This window comes from Chrysemys picta, chromosome 6 (assembly GCF_011386835.1).
Source record: "Chrysemys picta bellii isolate R12L10 chromosome 6, ASM1138683v2, whole genome shotgun sequence".
In the NCBI taxonomy this organism is placed as follows: Eukaryota; Metazoa; Chordata; order Testudines; family Emydidae; genus Chrysemys; species Chrysemys picta.
The window spans coordinates 34140566-34160944 of NC_088796.1; the positions used below are offsets into that span (position 1 = coordinate 34140566).

General features: G+C 41.4%; 2 protein-coding genes across 4 annotated transcripts in view; one reads left to right on the forward strand and one right to left on the reverse strand.

Annotated features, from left to right (window-relative positions):
* Window positions 1–19940, reverse strand: part of CDC20B (cell division cycle 20B) — a 59163-nt gene extending 39223 nt beyond the window's left edge. For both annotated transcript variants that reach the window (XM_065598921.1, XM_065598920.1), the window contains exons 1-2: window positions 17255–19940; window positions 16822–16893 (exon numbers count right to left, since the gene is read on the reverse strand). In XM_065598921.1, the coding sequence (XP_065454993.1) occupies window positions 16822–16893; window positions 17255–17317 (135 nt within the window). In that variant the 5' untranslated portion in view covers window positions 17318–19940. The remainder of the gene's footprint in view (window positions 1–16821; window positions 16894–17254) is intronic.
* On the forward strand, window positions 1457–10567 carry GPX8 (glutathione peroxidase 8 (putative)). 2 transcript variants are annotated; one of them, XM_008170592.4, is made up of 3 exons: window positions 1461–1713; window positions 2608–2869; window positions 7110–10567. In XM_008170592.4, the coding sequence occupies exons 1-3, from the start codon at window positions 1510–1512 to the stop codon at window positions 7271–7273; spliced, it is 630 nt and encodes a 209-aa protein (XP_008168814.1). In that variant the 5' UTR covers window positions 1461–1509; the 3' UTR covers window positions 7274–10567. The 2 variants fall into 2 exon arrangements, with proteins under 2 accessions (XP_023963078.1, XP_008168814.1); XM_024107310.3 differs by lacking the exon at window positions 2608–2869 and having other exon boundaries at window positions 1457–1713.
* Window positions 19941–20379: the final 439 nt, after the last annotated feature.

Consider the following 20379-nt stretch of genomic DNA (forward strand, 5'->3'; position numbering starts at 1 on the left):
CAGCAAACAAAATGTGTAGCTGTATAAAGAATATGATAGAAAATACTGGAAACAGTATTATGCTATTATCTAAATCCAAGGTATGTACTCATTTGGGATGAATTCCTTATATAACTCCCATTAAAAAAAATAAAAAAAAAATAGAAAGGAGGGGGCTCGGGGGACGGGCCGGCGGAGCGGTGCCGGGACGGGCCGGGGGCTCGGGGGCTCGGGGGCCGGGCCGGCGGAGCGGTGCCGGGGGCTCGGGGGATGGGCCGGCGGAGCGGTGCCGGGGGCTCGGGGGACGGGCCGGCGGAGCGGTGCCGGGGGCTCGGGGGACGGGCCGGCGGAGCGGTGCCGGGGGCTCGGGGGACGGGCCGGCGGAGCGGTGCCGGGCCGGGGGCTCAGGGGCCGGGCCGGCGGAGTGGTGCCGGGGGCTCGGGGGCCGGGCCGGCGGCTCGGGGGCCAGGCCGGCGGCTCAGGGGCCGGGCCGGCGGAGCGGTGCCGGGCCGGGCCGGGGGCTCGGGGGACGGGCCGGCGGTGCGGGGCCGGGCCGGGGACTCGGGGTACGGGCCGGCTGTGCGGGGATGGGACGGGGACCGGTCACACCCCCCTTACCTGCTTCAGGCTTCCCGCGAATCAAATGTTCGCGGGAAGCAGGGGAGGGGGCGGAGTTGGGGCGGGGCCGGGGCCCCGTGGAGTGTCCTCCTTTTGGAGGCACAAAATATGGTAACCCTATGAAAGTGGAAGCCATGATGGTAAATCTCACTTCTTCTAGTTCACCTCTTTCTACCATTTTGATCCTCCCCACCTCCCGCCAAAGTCTCTTTTTAAGGTCCCCAAAAGGAAGTGGTGGGCAGAACAGCCAATCCCCTTATTATTTTGTTTGCCAATTAGGCCTAATTTTCAACACACCAATTTGGGTCTATTAATCTCCAGTTCTATTCTCCATTTTTTTCCAGCCACAGTCTTAACGCAGTCCTGGGGTGGAGTAAATAGACCATTTTTGTCTGGACTAATTTGGTCTTTCACTTTTGATGAATTTTATGAACAATTTTATGTAACAAACTGAGTTAAACTTTTGTTACCTTGGACAACTTAGAGCACAGGCATTTGCACAACAGACCCAAAGTGTTTCCATTGATTTCAATGGGCTTTGGATCAGGCCCTACCTCCCTTGAAGTCAGTGGTGTTATATGGGTGTAACATTAATGTCAATTACAAGAGAACACGCTCTCTGAGTCTATTTGTGTGGGTCAGTTAAGTGGAACTATTTTTTTAATGTAATTGGCACTGAGTTTTAATTTATCTCTATCTCACTGAGAGACATTTATGCATATTATCAAACTAGTGTTTCATACTGGCTTATGTATGGGGGAATCAGCAGCAGCTTTCAAACCTGAAACATTTCTCCTAAGTTTGGGACAAAATGATCAGCTACAATGGTCTGTGTAGAGCAGATGCAGGTTTCATGTTTCAGCTCCTCCTCACATTCCAGGCCTGCTGAGGCGTCCCTCAAAATTCTCCAAAATGGAGCCTCTCACAACTTATCCTTTAAAATGTTCAGTGCCCAAAGCAAGGGTATTTGTTGTTTTCCTGTCGATGGTTTTGTGTACAGTAATGCTCTGTCTGTTGCAGCTCAAATTCTTAAAACCTAAAATCAAAGATTTTTATTCTTTTGAAGTGAAGGATTCCAGAGGGAGGACCGTTTCTCTGGAGAAGTACCGAGGCAAAGTAAGTTGCATCTTCAAAGTACTATTTCTTTGTTACTAAATCTTTAGAGGGCAACAGATATACTCAATTTATATATGGTAAAAACACTGTAGCATTATGGGGACATAGAGATGTTTTCTAAAATTCCATGTTCCTTCAGTATTTAGTTCTAAGCTAGCAGTACAGATTAATTTTAACTGGCTATATTAAATTTAGTGATACTAAATAATGCAACATGGTCATTTAATATGATTTGTTATAACTGAAATGCTCTAACAATGCAACAAATATATTTTAATCACAGTAGCTAAGAATGTCAGCATATTGCAATTATATTTTAGAGGTTGATCTAAAATATGTAATGTGAGACTATTTATTATGCACAAACCTTAAATGTCTGACTTTGCATGTGTGCTTTTAAAACAAAACTGTAATTAAAAAACATTTTATCTTTTTCAAGGGTCTAATGATTTTTATTAAAAGAATAACAGGAGGACTTGTGGCACCTTAGAGACTAACAAATTTATTAGAGCATAAGCTTTCGTGGACTATAGCCCACTTCTTCGGATGCATATATATATATATATATATATATAAGTGGGCTATAGTCCACGAAAGCTTATGCTCTAATAAATTTGTTAGTCTCTAAGGTGCCACAAGTCCTCCTGTTCTTCTTTTTGCGGATACAGACTAACACGGCTGCTACTCTGAAACCTATTAAAAGAATGTCTCTTAAAGAATACCTGATTTCAGCTTCTGATATTCTTACTATATCTAATGAGATTATGCTCCGATGGTCACAGATAGTATTCAAACGGGAGAGATTATGCTATTGGAAGTTATATCTTTAAGACTTGAAGTAATTTAGGAACTTGCAGTTTCTTTCTAAATGTTCCACCTTCTATTTCTCTGAAGGCGTCTTTGGTTGTAAACGTGGCCAGTTACTGCCAGCACACAGACAAAAATTACATCGCGCTGCAGGAATTACACAGAGAGTTTGGTCCATCCCACTTCACTGTGCTGGCCTTTCCGTGCAATCAGTTTGGAGAATTGGAGCCTAGCTCAAGCCAGGAAATAGAATCTTTTGCCAAGGGAAACTATGGAGCAACTTTCCCTATTTTCCACAAAATTAAGATTCTGGGATCTGAAACAGAACCTGCATTCAAATTTCTGATAGGTAAATATTTGCCTATTATATTTTATGCTACATATAATTGCAATATTTTTTCATTTATATTGTATTGAGTTTTTCCCCAAAACATAAGGGGAGAACAGAAAAAATGGCAGAAGAACAGAAAGGTAAAGGAATGGGAGGGGAGGGAGGAGAAGGAACAGGGACAGAGACATCTCAGTTTCCATCTGCTAGGAATTAATCAAAGGTTTCTAAAACATTAAACCAAATCTTTTCAAATTTAGATGAGGTTCCTCTTCTCCAAAATGTTACCTGCTCTTTACAATATTATTTTTAAAGCAAACGTAATGGCCTGATTTACCTGTTGTTGTCGATTTTTTATTATCATTACAAAAATATTTTATTTGAAAAGTTGTTCAAATAACTATATTAACCATTCTGAGAGAATTTAGTACAAAAGTATCACATTATTGTCTTATATTCTTAATATTTCAACAGTTAATACAAACGTGTAGATCAGCAAATTCCCCTCTTACCAGACATGTATATCTTATTGACTTAGATGCAAGTTATGCATGAACCGTGGGAAATAATCACTGGTTTACATTAACTCATTTTGTAAATTTTGGGATCCAATCTGCAAAACCTACTCACACAACTATGCCTCATTCACATGAGAAGCCACTGGAACTTACTCACATGAGTAGGGGGTTGTAGGGATGGGCCCTGTATTCTCACAAATCAGAATGAGGCTGTATTTACTTAGGGCTTAAATCAAAGCTCAATGAAGCCAATTGAAAGACTCCCACTGACTTCAATGTGCTTTTGATCAGGTCTTTGGTTCCCATTGAATTTCTGTATAATAGAGGAATGATGGTCCAGTTGTTAGGGAACTAGCCCGTAACTTGGGAGAGATAACCTTCAATTCTATGCTCTGCCACAGCTTTCCTCTGTGATTTTGAGTAAGTCACTTACCCTCAGTTCCACATCTGGGAAACAGAGATAGTGATGCTTCCCAGCCTCACAGGGTGCCATGAGCATGAGATGCTCAGCTGCTTTGGTGATGGGGGCCAGCTATGTACTTTTAAAGAAGATAAGGGTAAAAAATCACTTGCCATATCACTAGCAAAACAACAAGATACTGCAGATTTTGTAAATCTTTTCACCAGTCTGAATTTCAAACATGTTTTCTTTTCATCTAACTAAAAACAATGGATCAAATTCTGCACTAATTTATACTCCCTTCAATCCTAATATCCCCTCAGATATGCTCGTGCATTATGATCATGAAGACAAGGGGAGCGTTTGACTTCAGTTACATTACAGACGGTGTAATTATTGCGGACTATGCCCCATTAGCTATATTAAATAAATACATATCCATACACGTGGATGGAGAGAGATACCACATTCACTCTTTTGGTTCTAAAATGCATGATACACCTCTACCCCGATATAACGCTGTCCTTGGGAGCCAAAGAATCTTACCACATTATAGGTGAAACCACGTTATATTGAGCTTGCTTTAATCCACTGGAATGCGCAGCCGCCCACCCCCCCCCCCCCGCGGAGCGCCGATTTACCGTGTTATATCCGAATTCGTGTTATATCAGGTCACATTATATCAGGGTACAGGTGTACCTTGTTTGACATAGACAAAAAATCACTTTATTTGCTATTTGTATATTTTGAAAGTATTTTATGAAAGTCATCCTTTCCCTTCCTGCAGCCCCCTGCCTCCAAGGAATTTACTGCGCAGCTTCTGCCCAAAGGGGATGATATTTTCACTCTCTTATACATTTAATACTTTCTAGCTCAAATTCTCAGCCACATTGGGACAGTTTTGCACTACACCACCAGCTGATTCTGACCATACAACTAGCATATCCAGCCCCAGAGCAATCGTCCTGGTTCAAGGAGGATCCTCCAGCGGCATAGAGATGGTGCAGACATAGGCGCCGACTCCGTGGGTGCTCCGGGGCTGGAGCACCCACTGGGAAAAATTGGTGGGTGCTCTGCACCCACCGGCAGCTCCCCACCTCAGCTCACCTCCACCTCCTCCCGCCACTTTTTCCCCCTGGTTCTCAGCGCTTCCTGCTGTGAAACAGCTGTTTCACGGCGGGAAGCGCTAGGAGGGAGGGGGGAAGAGGGGGAACGCGCCGTGCTCGGGGAAGAGGCGGGGCCAGGGTGGGATTTAGGGAAGGCATCCAATAGGGGCAGGGAGGAGGTGGAGTTGGGGCGGGGACTTTGGGGAAGGGATTAGAAGGACGGGGCAGGGGCGGGGCAGGGCTGGGGTCGGGGGGTACGAGCACCCACCGGCGCTGGGAAAAGTTGGTGCCTATGGGTGCAGAGACTCTTATGAAGTGCTTAATTTGTAATAAAACAGGAGCTGGGGCTCAAGCAATTAGGTGCCAGGGCTGAAGCAATTTTTGTACTTTCATAACTGATTCAGCAAGCCCAGAGGTATCAGGGCTATGAACTGCCAAGCCTAAAGGTGCCGGGGCTCTACCCTGACAAGCCCTGGTACAAATTGAGCACTGCCATTTCACTCCTTCATCCCAATATAACAGCAAAAGGGGGGCTTGGCCAGTGCTCAGGACACTGCTAAATCTCATTGATCCAGGGTCACCCAGAGGGGGGGCAAATGGGGCAATTTGCCCCAGGCCCTGGGCCCTGCAGGGGCCCCCACGAGAATATAGTATTCTATAGTATTGCAACTTTTTTTTATGGAAGAGGCCCCTGAAATTGATTTGCCCCAGGCCCCCTGAATCCTCTGGGCAGCCCTGCATTGATCCCCAGCAGTAGTTTTGGACCATGGGAGCTATTGCAGCTGCTATAAATTAGAGCAGTCATCAAGCTGCTCTAACTTACACTGGGAGTCTGGCTCTGCATTCTAACCCAGAATCAAGGGGAGAGCAACGGTGAGTTTATACCACCCCAAGACTTCCTCTTCTGACTTGCACTGTGTCATCCCTTGGCATGGAACATATCCCACCATCCCTTGGCATGGAAAATTCCTACTGAGGCAGTGGAAGTTATGAATATGGTTCAGTGGCTGGCTTGGGCCAATGGCTTTTAATTAGGTTTGAAAGGATTAGATTTGTATCTGTAAATGTCAGTAAACATCAACTTCACAGTATACACACAAATGACGAAAAATATTTCAATTGATGATCATTGAAATTTACAGATAAGTAAAGTAAGAAAAGTGCAGCTTAAGAACTTATTAGAGTTAACTTAAGGATATTTACTTTGTATATCTGTATATTTTGATATGCGATGTGGCAGTTTGTGTTTTAACGGTTATAAAGCTTTAACTTTTTTATCTAACCATCTGCTGTCATTAAATAACTATTGTCTGACACCCCCATTGTCTCATACATCCCTAATTTCCCGCAACTGTGAAAATGTAAATTGCTAAAAATCAGAAAAAATACCTAAAACCCATAGTTTTGTGCAACTGTGAAAATTTAAATTGAAAAAAAAAATTAAAATTACTTAAAAATAAACATTGATATTATCCATCAAAATGATAAAAAAATACCATCAAATTCTGCCAAGCTACTTTTAATGCATTAATGTAGGACCCTATTCTCCACTACATGGCTTATTCCCCTATAGAAGTGACAATTCTGAACTCACAATTTTCTTTAAATTCTCCCATAAGACTATGAGTTCCCCCAAGAACGGGCCAGGGGCTCCACCAACTAAACCTGCAGGATCTGTGAGGGTCTCCAGGGACATGGCAAAGGCAAGGGACTCTACTGCTGCTGCCTTTGGGAGCCATGCTGCCAGGTGTTTCTTAGCAGCCTGTCATCCCCAGAAACCCCCACTCCCAGAAATTCCATAGGACAGAGTAACATCTGAGGCTTTGCCCCATGAAACTGAGGGGTAGAATCAAGCAGAAATTGACCCAGCCATCACCCCCAACGTCCCCATCTCCTGTATCCACTTGCCCCCTGCCAGCCCATAGAGCTAGAAATACTATGGAGCCCTTACTGAGGGACAGCTGTAGGGCAGGGAGAAGAGGTTTAACCACAGAGGTGGCAGCATTCTCCCATGTCAGTATTTGGCTCTTACACTGCTTCAAAGAGAAGGGGAAAATTCTTTCATTTCACCCTCCTAGATCAATAGAACCATCCAAACGTCCAGATCAAGAGACTTAACACAGAATGGGGGTTTCCTTTTTTCAAAAGACTGTTAAAGAATAGCTGTTCTGTGGCTAAGCAATTGCAAGGATAGCAGTATTTGAGGCCGTTAAAAGTATCTGATGCCTTTTCTGCAGATTCTTCAAAGAAAGAGCCTAGGTGGAATTTCTGGAAGTATCTTGTCAACCCAGAAGGTAAAGTTGTGAAATTTTGGAGACCTGAAGAGCCCATAGAAAACATCAGGGCAGAAATAGCATCTCTAATCAGGCAGATCATCATGAAAAAGAAAGAAGATCTCTGAAAAGGCCATTCAGTCTGCGAATCCATTTTACCGCATGTATAGACAATCTTAATACATTCCTGTTAAATGATGCTAGAAGCTAGACCATCAAGTGTTTTAATTTCTCTTTGGTTTTAATGGCAGTACTGAGAATAATTACAAATGATTTAAGCGCTAATATAGGGCCCAATCCTGCGACATGCTGAGCACCAATAAAGTCAATGAGAGTTGCAAGGCACTCAGCACTTTGCAGGATCAGACCCTTAGTTTGGCATAAAGTTGCTAATGTTCCCTGTAAGTTCACACTGCGGCCAATGGTTAATAATGTCACCAACATGAAAATGCTTAAAAAAGAAGACAGAGGATTTGTATGAATATGAAGTTGACTAATTTATCAAGCCAAGAGCTTTGTTTCCCAGCTACTTGTAACAAGTGTTAGGGGTTTTTTTATATTTGATTGCCAAACATGAAACTCCTGTGACTGAATTATTTTAGGGCCATTGTATCAATCCAGAAGCATCACACCAGAGTAGTTAAAACTGAATGCCACTGAAAAATACCAGCTTTGCTACATTAACAGAGGAAGGTTGATGAATTGTGAAAATTACAAACTAAGTTTAAAAAAAATTGTAAATAGATAGTTCTATGAAGATTGTTTATTAAAAAAGAGGAAGAATCACAAAATGGTTCCTAGCCTACATTGTGTGTATTTTGATATATTTCACAAAATGTTCTGTGACACTGTGCAGTCATACACACTGAGAGCATTCTGGAGAATCTAACACTAAGCGATTATAAGATCAGTCCCTATTTTATTTGGAGCTAGGCAAACTTAGATTGCTAAACTTTGTGAATCAAGCAGCAGACAAGTTGGGATTCATCAGGCATTGTGGCTGTATTTTACAGTCTGAGACAAAGGATAAATTACTAGAATAATTCTAAGAGCAGATACGCTATAGTAAATATCACGTCTGGAAGAGCTAAAGTGTAACGATGAATAAAGATGGCTGGTTATGTGTGGCATTCTCAAACCAAAGTTAGTAAAGTATTCACACTTTCTCACCATTTGCGATGGGGAAGGGGAGATACTGTGAGGATCTTGAAGCTGAATCTGGTTGGAGGCTGTGGCTTCATTGGGGAGCCCCCAGGCCAAAGGAAGGCATTGCTAGGGAGGGAAGGGGCATAGCCAAAACTGCCAAAGTGGAAGGTGAAGCTGTTCTCGATGCCAGAAACGTGGAGGGAGAGCAGCACTGGAAACACTAGGAATGAATCCCCCGATGCCCATGGGGCCAGGCTGGTCCAAGAGGGAGGAATTTGGCCCTTGTACTGTTAGTACAAATAATGTAATGTAGGTACAAGTAAACAGCAGTCATTAATGTGCAGCTACACACAGCTTCAGATATTAAAACCATTTTGTTTCATTGAGAAGAAGGATGTTGTCCACGGTACTGGAGTTATCCAAAAGCCTTTCAAAAATACTTGGGGGTCTACATCATCCACTAGAGACAAGTAGTAAAGATGTCTGCCTAAGGTACTCCAACAGCTGCAGGAGTACAAGACACCCCTATACTAGTGTCTGCCTGGGGCGTGAGCTCAATTTCTGCTGTAAGGTTGGAACTCACAATCTTCTCACCTGAGAAAATAATACAGCGGGCATAGATTATCCAACAAGTTCTTAGAATATACTGGAGACAATTTTTTTATTTCAGAAGATGAAGAAAGCTACTGGGGAAGAGGCTATTCTAGATTTGATTTGGACAAATAGGGAAGAACTGATTGAGAATTTGGAAGGCAGCTTAGGTGAAAGTCAGCATGGATTTGTCAAGAACAAATCATGTCAAACCAACCTAATAGGGCTGACAAGGTAACAGCCTTGTGGATGGGGAGAAGCGGTAGATGTGGTATATCTTGACTTTAGTAAGACTTTTGATACTGTCTCGCATGACTGTCTCATAAACAAACTAGGGAAATACAACCTAGATGGAGCTACTGTAAGGTGGGTGCATAACTGGTTGGAAAACCATTCCCAGAAAGTAGTTATCAGTGGTTCACAGTCAAGCTGGAAAAGCATATTGAGTGGGGTCTCACAGGTTTCAGTTCTGGGTCCAATTCTGTTCAATATCTTCATCAATGATTTAGATAATGGCACAGAGAGTACACTTATAAAGTTTTCAAGGGTTGCCAAGTGCTTTGGAGGGTAGGATTAAACTTCAAAATGATATGGACAAACTGGAGAAATGGTCTGCAATAAATAGGATGAAATTCAATAAGGACAAATACGAAGTACTCCACCTAGGAAGGAACAATCAGTTGCACACACACAAAATGTGAAATAACTGCCTCGGAAGGAGTACTGAGGAAAGGGATTTGGGGGGCATAGTGGATCACAAACTAAATATGAGTGACCAGTGTAACACTATTGCAAAAAAAGCAAACATCATTGTGGGATGTATTAGCAGGGGTGTTGTAAACAAGACAAGAGAAGTAATTCTTCCGTTCTACTCTATGCTGATTAGGCCTCAACTGGAGTATTGCATCCAGTTCTGGGTGCTACATTTCAGGAAAGATGTGGACAAATTGGAGAAAGTCCAGAGAAGAGCAACAAAAATGATTAAAGGTCTAGAAAACATGACCTCTGACTGAGGGAAGATTAAAAAAATTGGGTTTGTTTAGTCTGGAGAAGAGAAGACTGAGAGGGGACACAATAACAGTTTTCAAGTACATAAAAGGTTGTTACAAGGAGGAGGGAGAAAAATTGTTCATCTTAACCTCTGAGGATAGGACATGAAGCAGTGGGCTTAAATTGCAGCAAGTGCAGTTTAGGTTGGACAATAGGAAAAACTTCCTAAATGTCAGAGTGGTTAAGCACTGGAATAAATTGCCTAGGGAGGTTGTGGAATTTCCATCATTTGAGATTTTAAGAGCAGGCTAGACAAACAGCCATCAGGAATGGTCTAGATAATACTTAGTCCTGCCATGAGTGCAGGGGACTAGAGTAGATGATCTCTCGAGATCTCTTCCAGTCCTACAATTCTATGAATGTAGGCATCAGAATGCAGTCCAACTGGGTGCAGTTGAGATTGGAAAAGAAGGTGTGATTCTGTTCCCACTGAAGTCAATGGGAGTTATATTATTGACTTCAGTGGAATCAGGATTGGGACTTTAACCCTTAACTGTGAATTTCCATAATTTTCCTGGGTCTAAGTGAAAGCCGTAAGATTATTTTAATATAATTTTGTAGTTGAATCAAACTGTTTTTTTAATCTCATTGCCATTCTCAGGGAACTATCAAAAATATATTATATTGTAGAACCATTATATTTTTGTGTCTGTTTATTTCATGCAAACAAAGTAGGCCACATAGTCACACAATTAGTGTCAGTCAGCAGATTCTCTCTGCTAGGGAGGGGAGCAGACAGAAATGCCTGCAGCATGACCTGACAATATGTGGATGAGCAGGGAAGGGAAGGAGACATTAATTATGCTTTTCCAAACCTTCACATGTTTCGGAGTATTTCTTAAATGGAACCTTAGCTCTAAATGTCCAGTCTAGTAACAGGGGGATGCAGAGAAGAGTGACAAGAATGAGCAAGTGCTTGGAAGAGCTCTCATATGAAGAAAGATTGAAAAATTGAGATTGCTTCTCATAGAAATGATAAGATGGAACATAATAAAATTATATAAAATAATGAATAATACAGAGAAGGTAGATCGGGAATTCTGTCTCTCTTCTCATAACACAAGAACAAAGGGATGTTCATTTAAAATAAAAGGCCAGAAATTCAAAATGAATAAAAGGAAATACTTTTTCACATAACGTATGATTAAACTGTGCGGCTTCTTACCATAGGAAGACACCGAGGCCAAGAATTTAAGATTTTAAAAGGTATAGGATAGTTTTATGGATATCAAGAATATCCAGAGTTGTCATAATCTATGACAACACTAATTTTGGAAAGAATATTAAACCTCATGCTTTAGAGTATAAACCAACCTCTAACACTTAGACATAAGGAGGGAGACCTCTGTGGGGGTCATACCTGTCTACTGTGGAGTTCTTGTACCTTCCTCTAATATATCAGAGACAGGAGACTAAACTAGATGGACCTCATGTCTGATTCAATATGACAGTTTCTACGTTCCTATGTTGTGGGACTGATTTTCACTTCCCAGTCTCCATCTATGTATGGCATTCTGGATTTGTGTACACTTTGATGTAGGTTTACAAATGTCCAAGTGTGCACTACATGTACTGATGGATAGAGCTGGGCGAAATTTTCCAGGCAAAACTGTTTTTCACCAGAAAATTCATAATCGGGTTGACCAAAATATTTGTGTCAAATTGTTTCAGTCAAGAACTCCCCCCACAAAAAAACATGAAAAAAATCAAAGTGTTTCAATTCTTTTATTTGAAATGACTTTTTGTTTCAAATTTTACTTCAAATTTATTTTTTTTAAAGGTTAAAAACCCAAAAATGAAATAAAGTAAAAAAAAATTGGGGTGGGAGGTCAACCCAGAATTTTAAAAAATCTGATTTTTTGGGTTAGTCACCAAAATGAAAAATCACTTATTCACACAGCTATGTGGATGGATACTAATCTCACAGAGATTATGTAAGAGGCAAACTGTGCCGCATATCCTTTGTAATCTACACAAAGGTGCTGGGAGTTGGGAAGGATAGGCATATGGGGCACTCACTTCAGAGTCATTAGTCTGACTAGTCGTTCCATCCAGGCTAGTAGTGACAGTAAGGGACATTGTGACAGGGCAGCCTGCTCCTTTCTGGCTCAGGAGGCATGGGGCCCGGCAGCCCTATTCAATTAGTACCACCCTACCACACCTGGGCAGGCTGTGGGACTTAAAAGGGAGAAAACTCAGCAGTGTCTGAGGGTGACTGGGGAGGAGTGTGGACTGATGGTTTCTTCCTAAGGGCCAGAGGTCTTTTTGCTGAGTTGGTTGAGGAAGAGACCCAGGGGAGAGCAAGGAGCTCTCCAATAGGAAACCTGAAGGAAAACTTGTGTCTTGAGTCCTTTAAGTGTTTTTGGTAATGAAAGAGGTGCCGAGGCTCAAGCAATTAGGTGTCGGGGCTCAAGCAATTTTTTTATTTTCATAACTGATGCAGCAAGCCCAGAGGTACCAGGGCTATGAACTGCCAAGCCTAGAGGTGCCGGGGCTCAGCCCTGGCAAGCCCTGGCAGAAATTAAGCGCTGATGTCTGGGTATATCTTGGAAATCAAATGATTACCCATTTCCACAGATCTTCACTTCTTCCCCATAATCTACAGCGGGAATGATTTAACCTGGGACTCCTTTCCTTCGTAAAGAGCTACCAGGAATACAATTTTTCCAAACACATTTCAACCAACCTGACTTGAGCTGGAGTATCTCACCTCCTCTCTGTTGGATGTTCTGACCCCAAAAGGACCAACAGAAGTAGTGTCAAGCAAAACCAAACAATTCCAGAACTGTGTCTCTGGTTCCCTTAGGAATCTTTTGATATCCTCTCTGAATGTTTCAAGCTTATAAAGTTACATTACGTAATATTGTAAGAAATGCACATTTTCATATGACACCCAAACCTAAAAGCAATACTCACATGTGCAAGTAGTCCCTTTGAAGTCAAAGGGATTGTGATTGTTCATATAAGTAAAATTTTGTAGGATCAGACCCAAACATATTAACTCCTAATGTCAAACAAACCACAATATCTACAGGCCAGATACTCTGCTGGTATAATTTGGCTTAGCTGCCACTGAAGTCAATGGAGCTATGCCAAACACATTTACATCTGCTGAAGATCTGGCCCATTATCTTTACAGAGAGAGGCTTATAATAACCAGTTGTAATCCGCTTGTCTAAACATTGATGCAAGGTCGTGTGCTAATGTGGAAGCGTATTTAGTTGCTGGTATGTGAACAACAGCTAACTAACAATACACTGCCTAATCAGCACATACACAAAACTAGTTCTATTATGGGCCTTAATGCTGCAAGCTCTCCACATATACACACATGCTGTTTCACTGGGAGGTCTTCACTTGGAGAGTCTGCAAGAAAGTTGGGCTATATGTGTTACTTGACTTATCTGGGAGTTCATATAATGAAAGAGTCTGTTTTTTGCAAATAAGAACTGCTTAGATACAAATACAAGGCATGGATTTCATCAAATGAATACCAGCACTTGGACACCAGGGTGCCTTATGCTAATATTGAAATACTCCTATCAAGAAACAAACTTTATTTCTTTTAAAATTAATTTAAATTAGCTGGCTATGAACCATTTCCCTTGAACTGAAAACTGACAGCTTGCCTAGCAATGTGAATGATAAATGACAGTGCATTGATCTGAGGGAGCATCCAATAAGTGTGCTGCAGAAGACAATAACCCCAGTTTTCCTGAATGTCTGAATTAATGATCCTGAAGAGGAGTTAACAGCACATTAATAATATTGATAAGTAATGCTACATTAGGAGATGTTGCAAAAATCACTGAGAACAGAGAAATGATACACAAGGATAAAGGGACCAGTCCCACAAAGTTCTAAGCACCTTCTACCATTATAGACAGTGGGAATTGAGTGGTTTTCAGAACCTAATGGAATTGTACCCATCAAGGGTGTTAACATATGGATAGGGAAAACAATTAAACAATATTCAGTATGAGGCTGATACTTCTTGCAAAGCACTAATGCGGTGATTGTAGCCAACATGTTATATATATTTGTTAACAACATGAAAAAAATCAATCTCTTTGGTCTTCATTATGCAGGATCATAACATTCAGATTAGAGTTCTTCTCTCTGTGGAACTGGTGAGAACACCTAGAAACACTACATACATTTTTAGTACTTCAGAACCACAAAGATGTTGACAAATCTGAAGGCACTTGGAGAAGACGGGAATCATTTTCAAGATACTGTCATCGTCCCCCGCCTGCCCCCTTTTCCCCCCACCAGTACAATAGTGGAAACGTCATGATGACACTAAAATATAATTTTGGTGTATTTGGTAGGACATTTGATTGAACACCTTTGGGGTTGTCAGTTTTTAAACTCAATCAGCTTTTAATTGCTCATTGAAAAAAATGTAAATTTTGCCTAATGTTGTATTATTAATGGATTGACACATTCTATATAAAACAGCAAGAAAATTTCAAAGAAAAGAATTTAGGAAAGTCATTGCTTGTCCTGCTAAAAAAAAAAGTTGTCAGTTAATTTGCGATTGTTTGATATGGTTTGAATTCTATTATCTGTCTATCTGACTTAAGTATTTATAAGGCCTCCTATCATATTGGTCTCTAAGTGCTGATCAAAATTAAAAAACATTATAAGAGCTAAACAAAAGTTTTCTCTCTGTACTTTGGATAACAGGAGTGTGTGAAACAGCGATAAAGGTAAATATTAGGTTTCACTATTGTTTGATTATACCCTTTACAGCAGAAAATAAAAAGGGCCTACAAGATGCACCATGTAAAATAAGTTTTGCTGCAGTTGGATGATCATAGTATGTGCAATAAGATAGCAGATGTAGGTTAGCTGCTGTCAGATTTTCAACCAGCTAACAATACACTGCCTTCCTAGCACACACATACAGTTACCACCAATGTTCTCACAAGTTGGTGTCCTGATGTCTTCCTAGTTCATCTCATTAAAATAACAGGGAGCTGGCCCTGCAGCAGGTGACAGTGTAGTAGAGACTGCTAGATTCACACAAAGCAGCCAGCTAACAGTACACTGCCTACCAGACACAAGGAGCCTAAGCAAGGCAACATATTTCCTTTCTAAAGATGGTGTGACTGAATTTTATTCATAACAGGAACTTTGCAAAGTGGAGTGATGGAAAAGATAAAGATCCATTTGAGCAATCATTCCATTTTCCATCTAATTTCAATGTTGCTAACCTCTTTCAAAATTAACTCAATATGTACTTCAACACAAAATGTAAATACTTAGATGCAATAAATATCAAGGGCATGATTCTGATCTTAGTTACACTACTGGAAATACAGACTAATTCCAAGGAAGTCAGTGGAGTTACAATAGGGTAAAGCAGTGTAAAGTGAGATCTGAATCAGGCCCTAAATTGTCAACCAAAACTTCAGAAAGTGTTAGACTAGATTCGCTTTTCATTCACACCAGTTTTACTGGATTTAACTGGAAAGCTCATGCCCTGATTCAGCAAGGCAGTTAAGCATGTAGATAACTTAAAGCATGTGAGTAGTCCCATTGACTTCAATGGGCATTTGTATCAGGCCCATAATGAGCAAAATTGATGTTGCTGGTAAAAAAATCACCTTCACAGTGTTTAATAATTATAAGTTTGGATCTTAGGACTCGTATGGGTAGTGAGCTGTATGGATGTCACTGAAGGCAGAACCAAAGAGGTTGCATGGATATAAATAAGGACAGATTGTGGTCCTCTCTCTTTGCTTTTCAAAACTGGGCTCTTATACCACTCAGAAGGAATTCTATCTTGCAATACTCCTGAATTATAAAAAAAAAAACCCACGTATATAAACAATTACTTGTCCAGTTGCCATGGCTAGGCAGCAGCCAAATGAATGAGTTGGTTAATATGGATCTGATTCCCATCACAGTCCACAAGAGGTTGCCATTTCCATGACTTCTAGGATGCTTTTGAATGCAACAATGTGGAGTGCAGCTAGCAACTGTTCATATATCAAGTTCTCAACAGCCAGCTAGCAAGGCACTGCCAAACTGTCACATCCTTGTGCTCCATCAGTACTTCTTGGCCATTTGCTGTGTCCCAAAGACAGCTTTCTATAGCTTAGCTGTTGTTCAACATGTTTAGTCTAGCATTGTGCCTTCCCAACAATATTGCTTGTATGAATGTTAACAGTAAAGTAATATACTTGCATGTCAGTGACTACACTTCTGTACTATATTCTGTCTTTAATGCACCCTGCTTATCTTCTGCTCTAAAATTTCCAGTCTAGTAGGAGTCTCCCTTTACATTACCTCCATCCCTAACTGAATCTCACTTAGGATTCTACTAAAGTGACTCACCAGATTTACATTGTAAGCTTTGGAGGTAAGGGCTGTCTGTATTTTGCATCCTGTACATTGCCAAGTACACTGTTGGTGATTAACACATAAAGAAAACTATAAGTTTACATCTATCCACTGTTTTCACTCTTCACTGTTTCTTCTATTCCTTACCATGCAACCACACAGGTATGTGCCAGCTGGCTTGTGATGCTGCATGGACAGGCATCTCCCCACATGCCTGCACCCACTTCAAACAGATCTAGTAGCTTGTATTCAGTAATCAGTCCCTATAACCCTATGAAGAAAGAATCCCAGTATCTACTTCTGAAGTTTTCATTATATCACTGCCACTTTGCCACTAGCGTAGTTTATGTACATTTTTCTATGGTTTCCCATTATGCATTTAAATGAATTTCATTTGTAGTGACTCTAATAACAGAGGGGAAAAAATCTCTTAAAACTTTATTTTTGTGTTCAAAATTATATAGATTTTCTACTTTTTCTGTCCCTTCCTCCCTGCCCCTAAAAAATATACAAAGCAGATTTTTGTATATGTACTTACCTTAGTGAACTTCTGTAAACTTTGTTTTCTCATCTGCTTAAGGTCTTTCCCAAGTGTTTTCATTACTTTCTCCTTAAAAAAATACAGAAGTACAAACAATGCAATTAAATGTTCAGGTATCATCTGAGCAACAACAACTTTTATCCCCAGTCTAAATCACTGGTCACATGAAACCAGATGTTTGTGGAAAATCAAATCCTGCAGTCCTTCCCCCCCTTGTAGCAAAATTATTGAAGTCTGAGGGCCCTTTTCCACACCCTTGCTAAGCTAAAACTCTCAGCTGACTTCATGAGTTCTGCCTGAGTTAGGAAAAAGTATGATCTTTATGACTTGTTCCACTATTATTGTACTGTGTAACTGTGAGAAGATAAATCACTTTACTCCAGCAAAGCACTGGTGAGTTAGAATAAAAAGAAAAATGAATGACATTTACCCACAACATGTCTTCATCTGTCTTGACCTTCCTAGAAGCAGATCTTTCTAATTTCCACTCCATCTCTGAAGATAAACTCCTGCTGCGATTATCTACCTTAAAAAGTACTTATTTATAATGTAGCTATATTAACTTATGTTCACCCAGGCAAATGAACACCACTCACTTTTGAGACACCAGTGTCCTGAGCCAATCTGTCTTTTTGCCTCTCTTCAAGGAGACAGTGATGGGCTAGATGCCCCTAACAGCCACCCTTCTTATTTATATTCCCTATGAGCCTCTTAGCTCTCCTGCGCCTTCTGCCTGCCCTACACTCTGCCCTCTAGGAGCCCCCTTATCCCTTGTCCACCCCTTGTCTCCCCAGCTCCTCCCCGCTACGCTCCCCACCTCCCCACTCTCACCCTGCCTGTCCCTGATGAGATCTCCCAGAGGGACCGGCGTGCCATTTAAACAGACCGCACGCGCGGCAGGCAAAGCGGGAATCCCCTGCTCTGGCAGCTGATTGGCCGCCCGGCTCTGTGACTGGAGGGGATTCCCTTCTTTGGAACGCTGGGGCGCGGAACGCGGGCAAGCGGCGGGGCCTGCCCGCTCCCTCCCTGGAGGCTCCTGCTCCCGGGCCCGCGGTGGCTGGGCGGCTCGAGTCTCCGCATTGTCTGCAGCGGGGCGGAGCTGCTGGCAGCAGCGCCAAGGCTCGCGGGGGTCCCTCTGCTGCCACTGATGGCGGGCAAAGAAGCGGGGCTTGGCTCGTCAGGCCCTCCAACGGGCTTGGCGGAGCTGCCCTGCCCCCATCCCAGCCTGCTTGCCGCCCCACCACAGCCGGGGGCGCGTTGTGGAGCTGAATCGCAGAGTTGCGGGATGAGGATCGCTCGGCAGCACCAGCGATCCCGGCTGCAGGCGCTAGGAAGCTGAAACTCCCGAGCCTGCAGCTACAGAGCTGAGGAGCTGAAATCCACGCGCTGTCTTTAATCAAATGTTACGTTTGGGCTCTTTCTTCCTCCCTTCCCTCCTCCCCACATTTCACTTTATGCCAAACGTCTGGGGGGGTGCGGGACAGAGAGGGAGAGACCGAGGAAAAGTGCATGAAATGAAATGACAAACCAGCGAAATATTTTATGCCACCCTTTAGCAAACGTCTGTTTCCCTTTGGAAGTGTGAATCTTGGCCCGGTTTGGATGCAAAACCGTCATCACAGGCCTGTTTAGTCTCTAAAATGGATGCGGTGGGGCGGGGGCAGGGGATGTGTCTGCTTTACTCCAGAAATAATGGGCATCGACAAGTCCTCCCCTCTCTTCCTAAGAAATGGGCCTATTCATCCAATTAATCCTTGATATATTGATTTATTTGGAAATCTGTGTGCTGTCATGAGCATAATCTGTGTTGTCGTTAGTGTGATGTGATTTTGCAAGTACTACACTATATGTGATATCTCTAATGCTGTAACAAAAAAACTCCTTGTTTTTTTTTAAAGGGTATGTCATTTTTGTTTTGTGTACAGTATGTGGAGAGCCGTGTTAGAAACACTGCTGGCCAACAGCATTAAACACACCACATAAAAATATCTCACAGATTTGATTTGAACTTCTGGGAATATTCACATGTGAAGCTACGCACCTATGTGACCAGTTTCAAGGACAAGACCAAAGTATGCCTTGAAGAAGGCAGATGAGCCACTACCACCTTCCTCTAGGGTGGTAAATTGGGTAAAAACACTTTCCCACGTTTTCTAAACTTCCTGTGGAAAGATTGGACTATTCTGATGAGAAATTTTTAAAAGGATATTTTTCCTTTAAATTATTTTGCAGGAAAAAAATCCCAGTTTCACAATCAGTTTTAGTTTTATAGCTGCGTGGCTGTACACACAACTCCTAGAGTGAGGAGGAACTGGGGAAGCAAGGTCATGAAGGAGAACGTTTGCTAGCACTTTAGCTTTGAATACTTAAATGAATACCACACAATACAAATACAATATACTTTCTGCTTAATTTATTTCAAGTGTGTCATTTCATAATCCCACAATTTATTTGTGAAATAGAAAGTGTCTGAGTCACTTAACCTTGTTTTAAATGATTTCTTTAAAAACAAATAATACACTAGGTTTTGTAAAAACAACAAGGAGTTTGGTGGCACCTTAAGGACTAACAGATTTATTTGGGCATAAGCTTTCGTGAGTAAAAACCTCACTTCTTCGGATGCAAGTTTTTGTAAGCATTTCACCCACACACGGTTGTATTTTTAACACTTCAGATGGTCGTTTAACTGAATATTAATTCCTTTTACAATAATGCTCTTCAGTAAACATTGTCATATAATGTTACAGTGCATAATAATTGGACAGTAGTAAATGCTGGCATGCATTACCGCATGTGCAACCACCAACATGGTGGATAAATAATAATTAATAATTCTTGCTTCGTTATTGCTTATGTATAGGGAATTGTAATTGTCATTTTGAACTAGATTGTGAACCTCTTGTTCACACTGGTGAGCAATTCTTTACCTGAGTAGCCTCATTGAAATAATGGAATGGGACTATTCATGTTTAGTGTTCAACAATGTGAGCAAGGGGTTCACAGTCTGGTGTTTTGTGAGCTCTTCAGTGAATTTGAAATGGAGTAAAATCCTAAAATAACATTATTGGCCTTTGTTTGTCAATTTGAATTATAATCTATAAAAATGTAATGTGTGGGGTTTTCATAAGTGTTCAGCTTTGGCCTAACTTTGCTTCTGTTGATCCCAATTTTCTTTGCTTTCTGAAGATTTTAAAAATGTATATTTCATCACAACACAGCCACCTTAAGACCAATCCAAAATAAATAATATTCATTCAACAGTCATGTCAAAATATAAATGCAATAAAAACCCTTTAGAAGAAGAAACAAAAACCATACACATACACATTAATGATATATATTCATCTGCCTCAAATGCAAGTCCACAGTCGTAGCAAAATTTCTCAAGGATATATAGTTCTGCACCTTCCTATTAAACTACATATAAGACTTCATTCTCAAGAACCCTGTTATAAATACATTGCCAAAAATCCATTGTCAGTTGATAAATTTAACTTATTAATTTGTATTATACTAGTGGCTATAGGCTCCAATCAAGGGCCCGTAATGCTAGTC

What these genes read in the sequence shown, in the direction of transcription:
- GPX8 (XM_008170592.4), top strand. Translation starts at nt 1,510, where the DNA reads ATGGAGCCTCTCACAACTTATCCTTTAAAATGTTCAGTGCCCAAAGCA. An exon ending in TGGAGAAGTACCGAGGCAAA is followed by an intron (nt 1,714 to 2,607) that starts GTAAGTTGCATC and finishes ATTTCTCTGAAG; the next exon opens with GCGTCTTTGGTTGTAAACGT. An exon ending in TGCATTCAAATTTCTGATAG is followed by an intron (nt 2,870 to 7,109) that starts GTAAATATTTGC and finishes CCTTTTCTGCAG; the next exon opens with ATTCTTCAAAGAAAGAGCCT.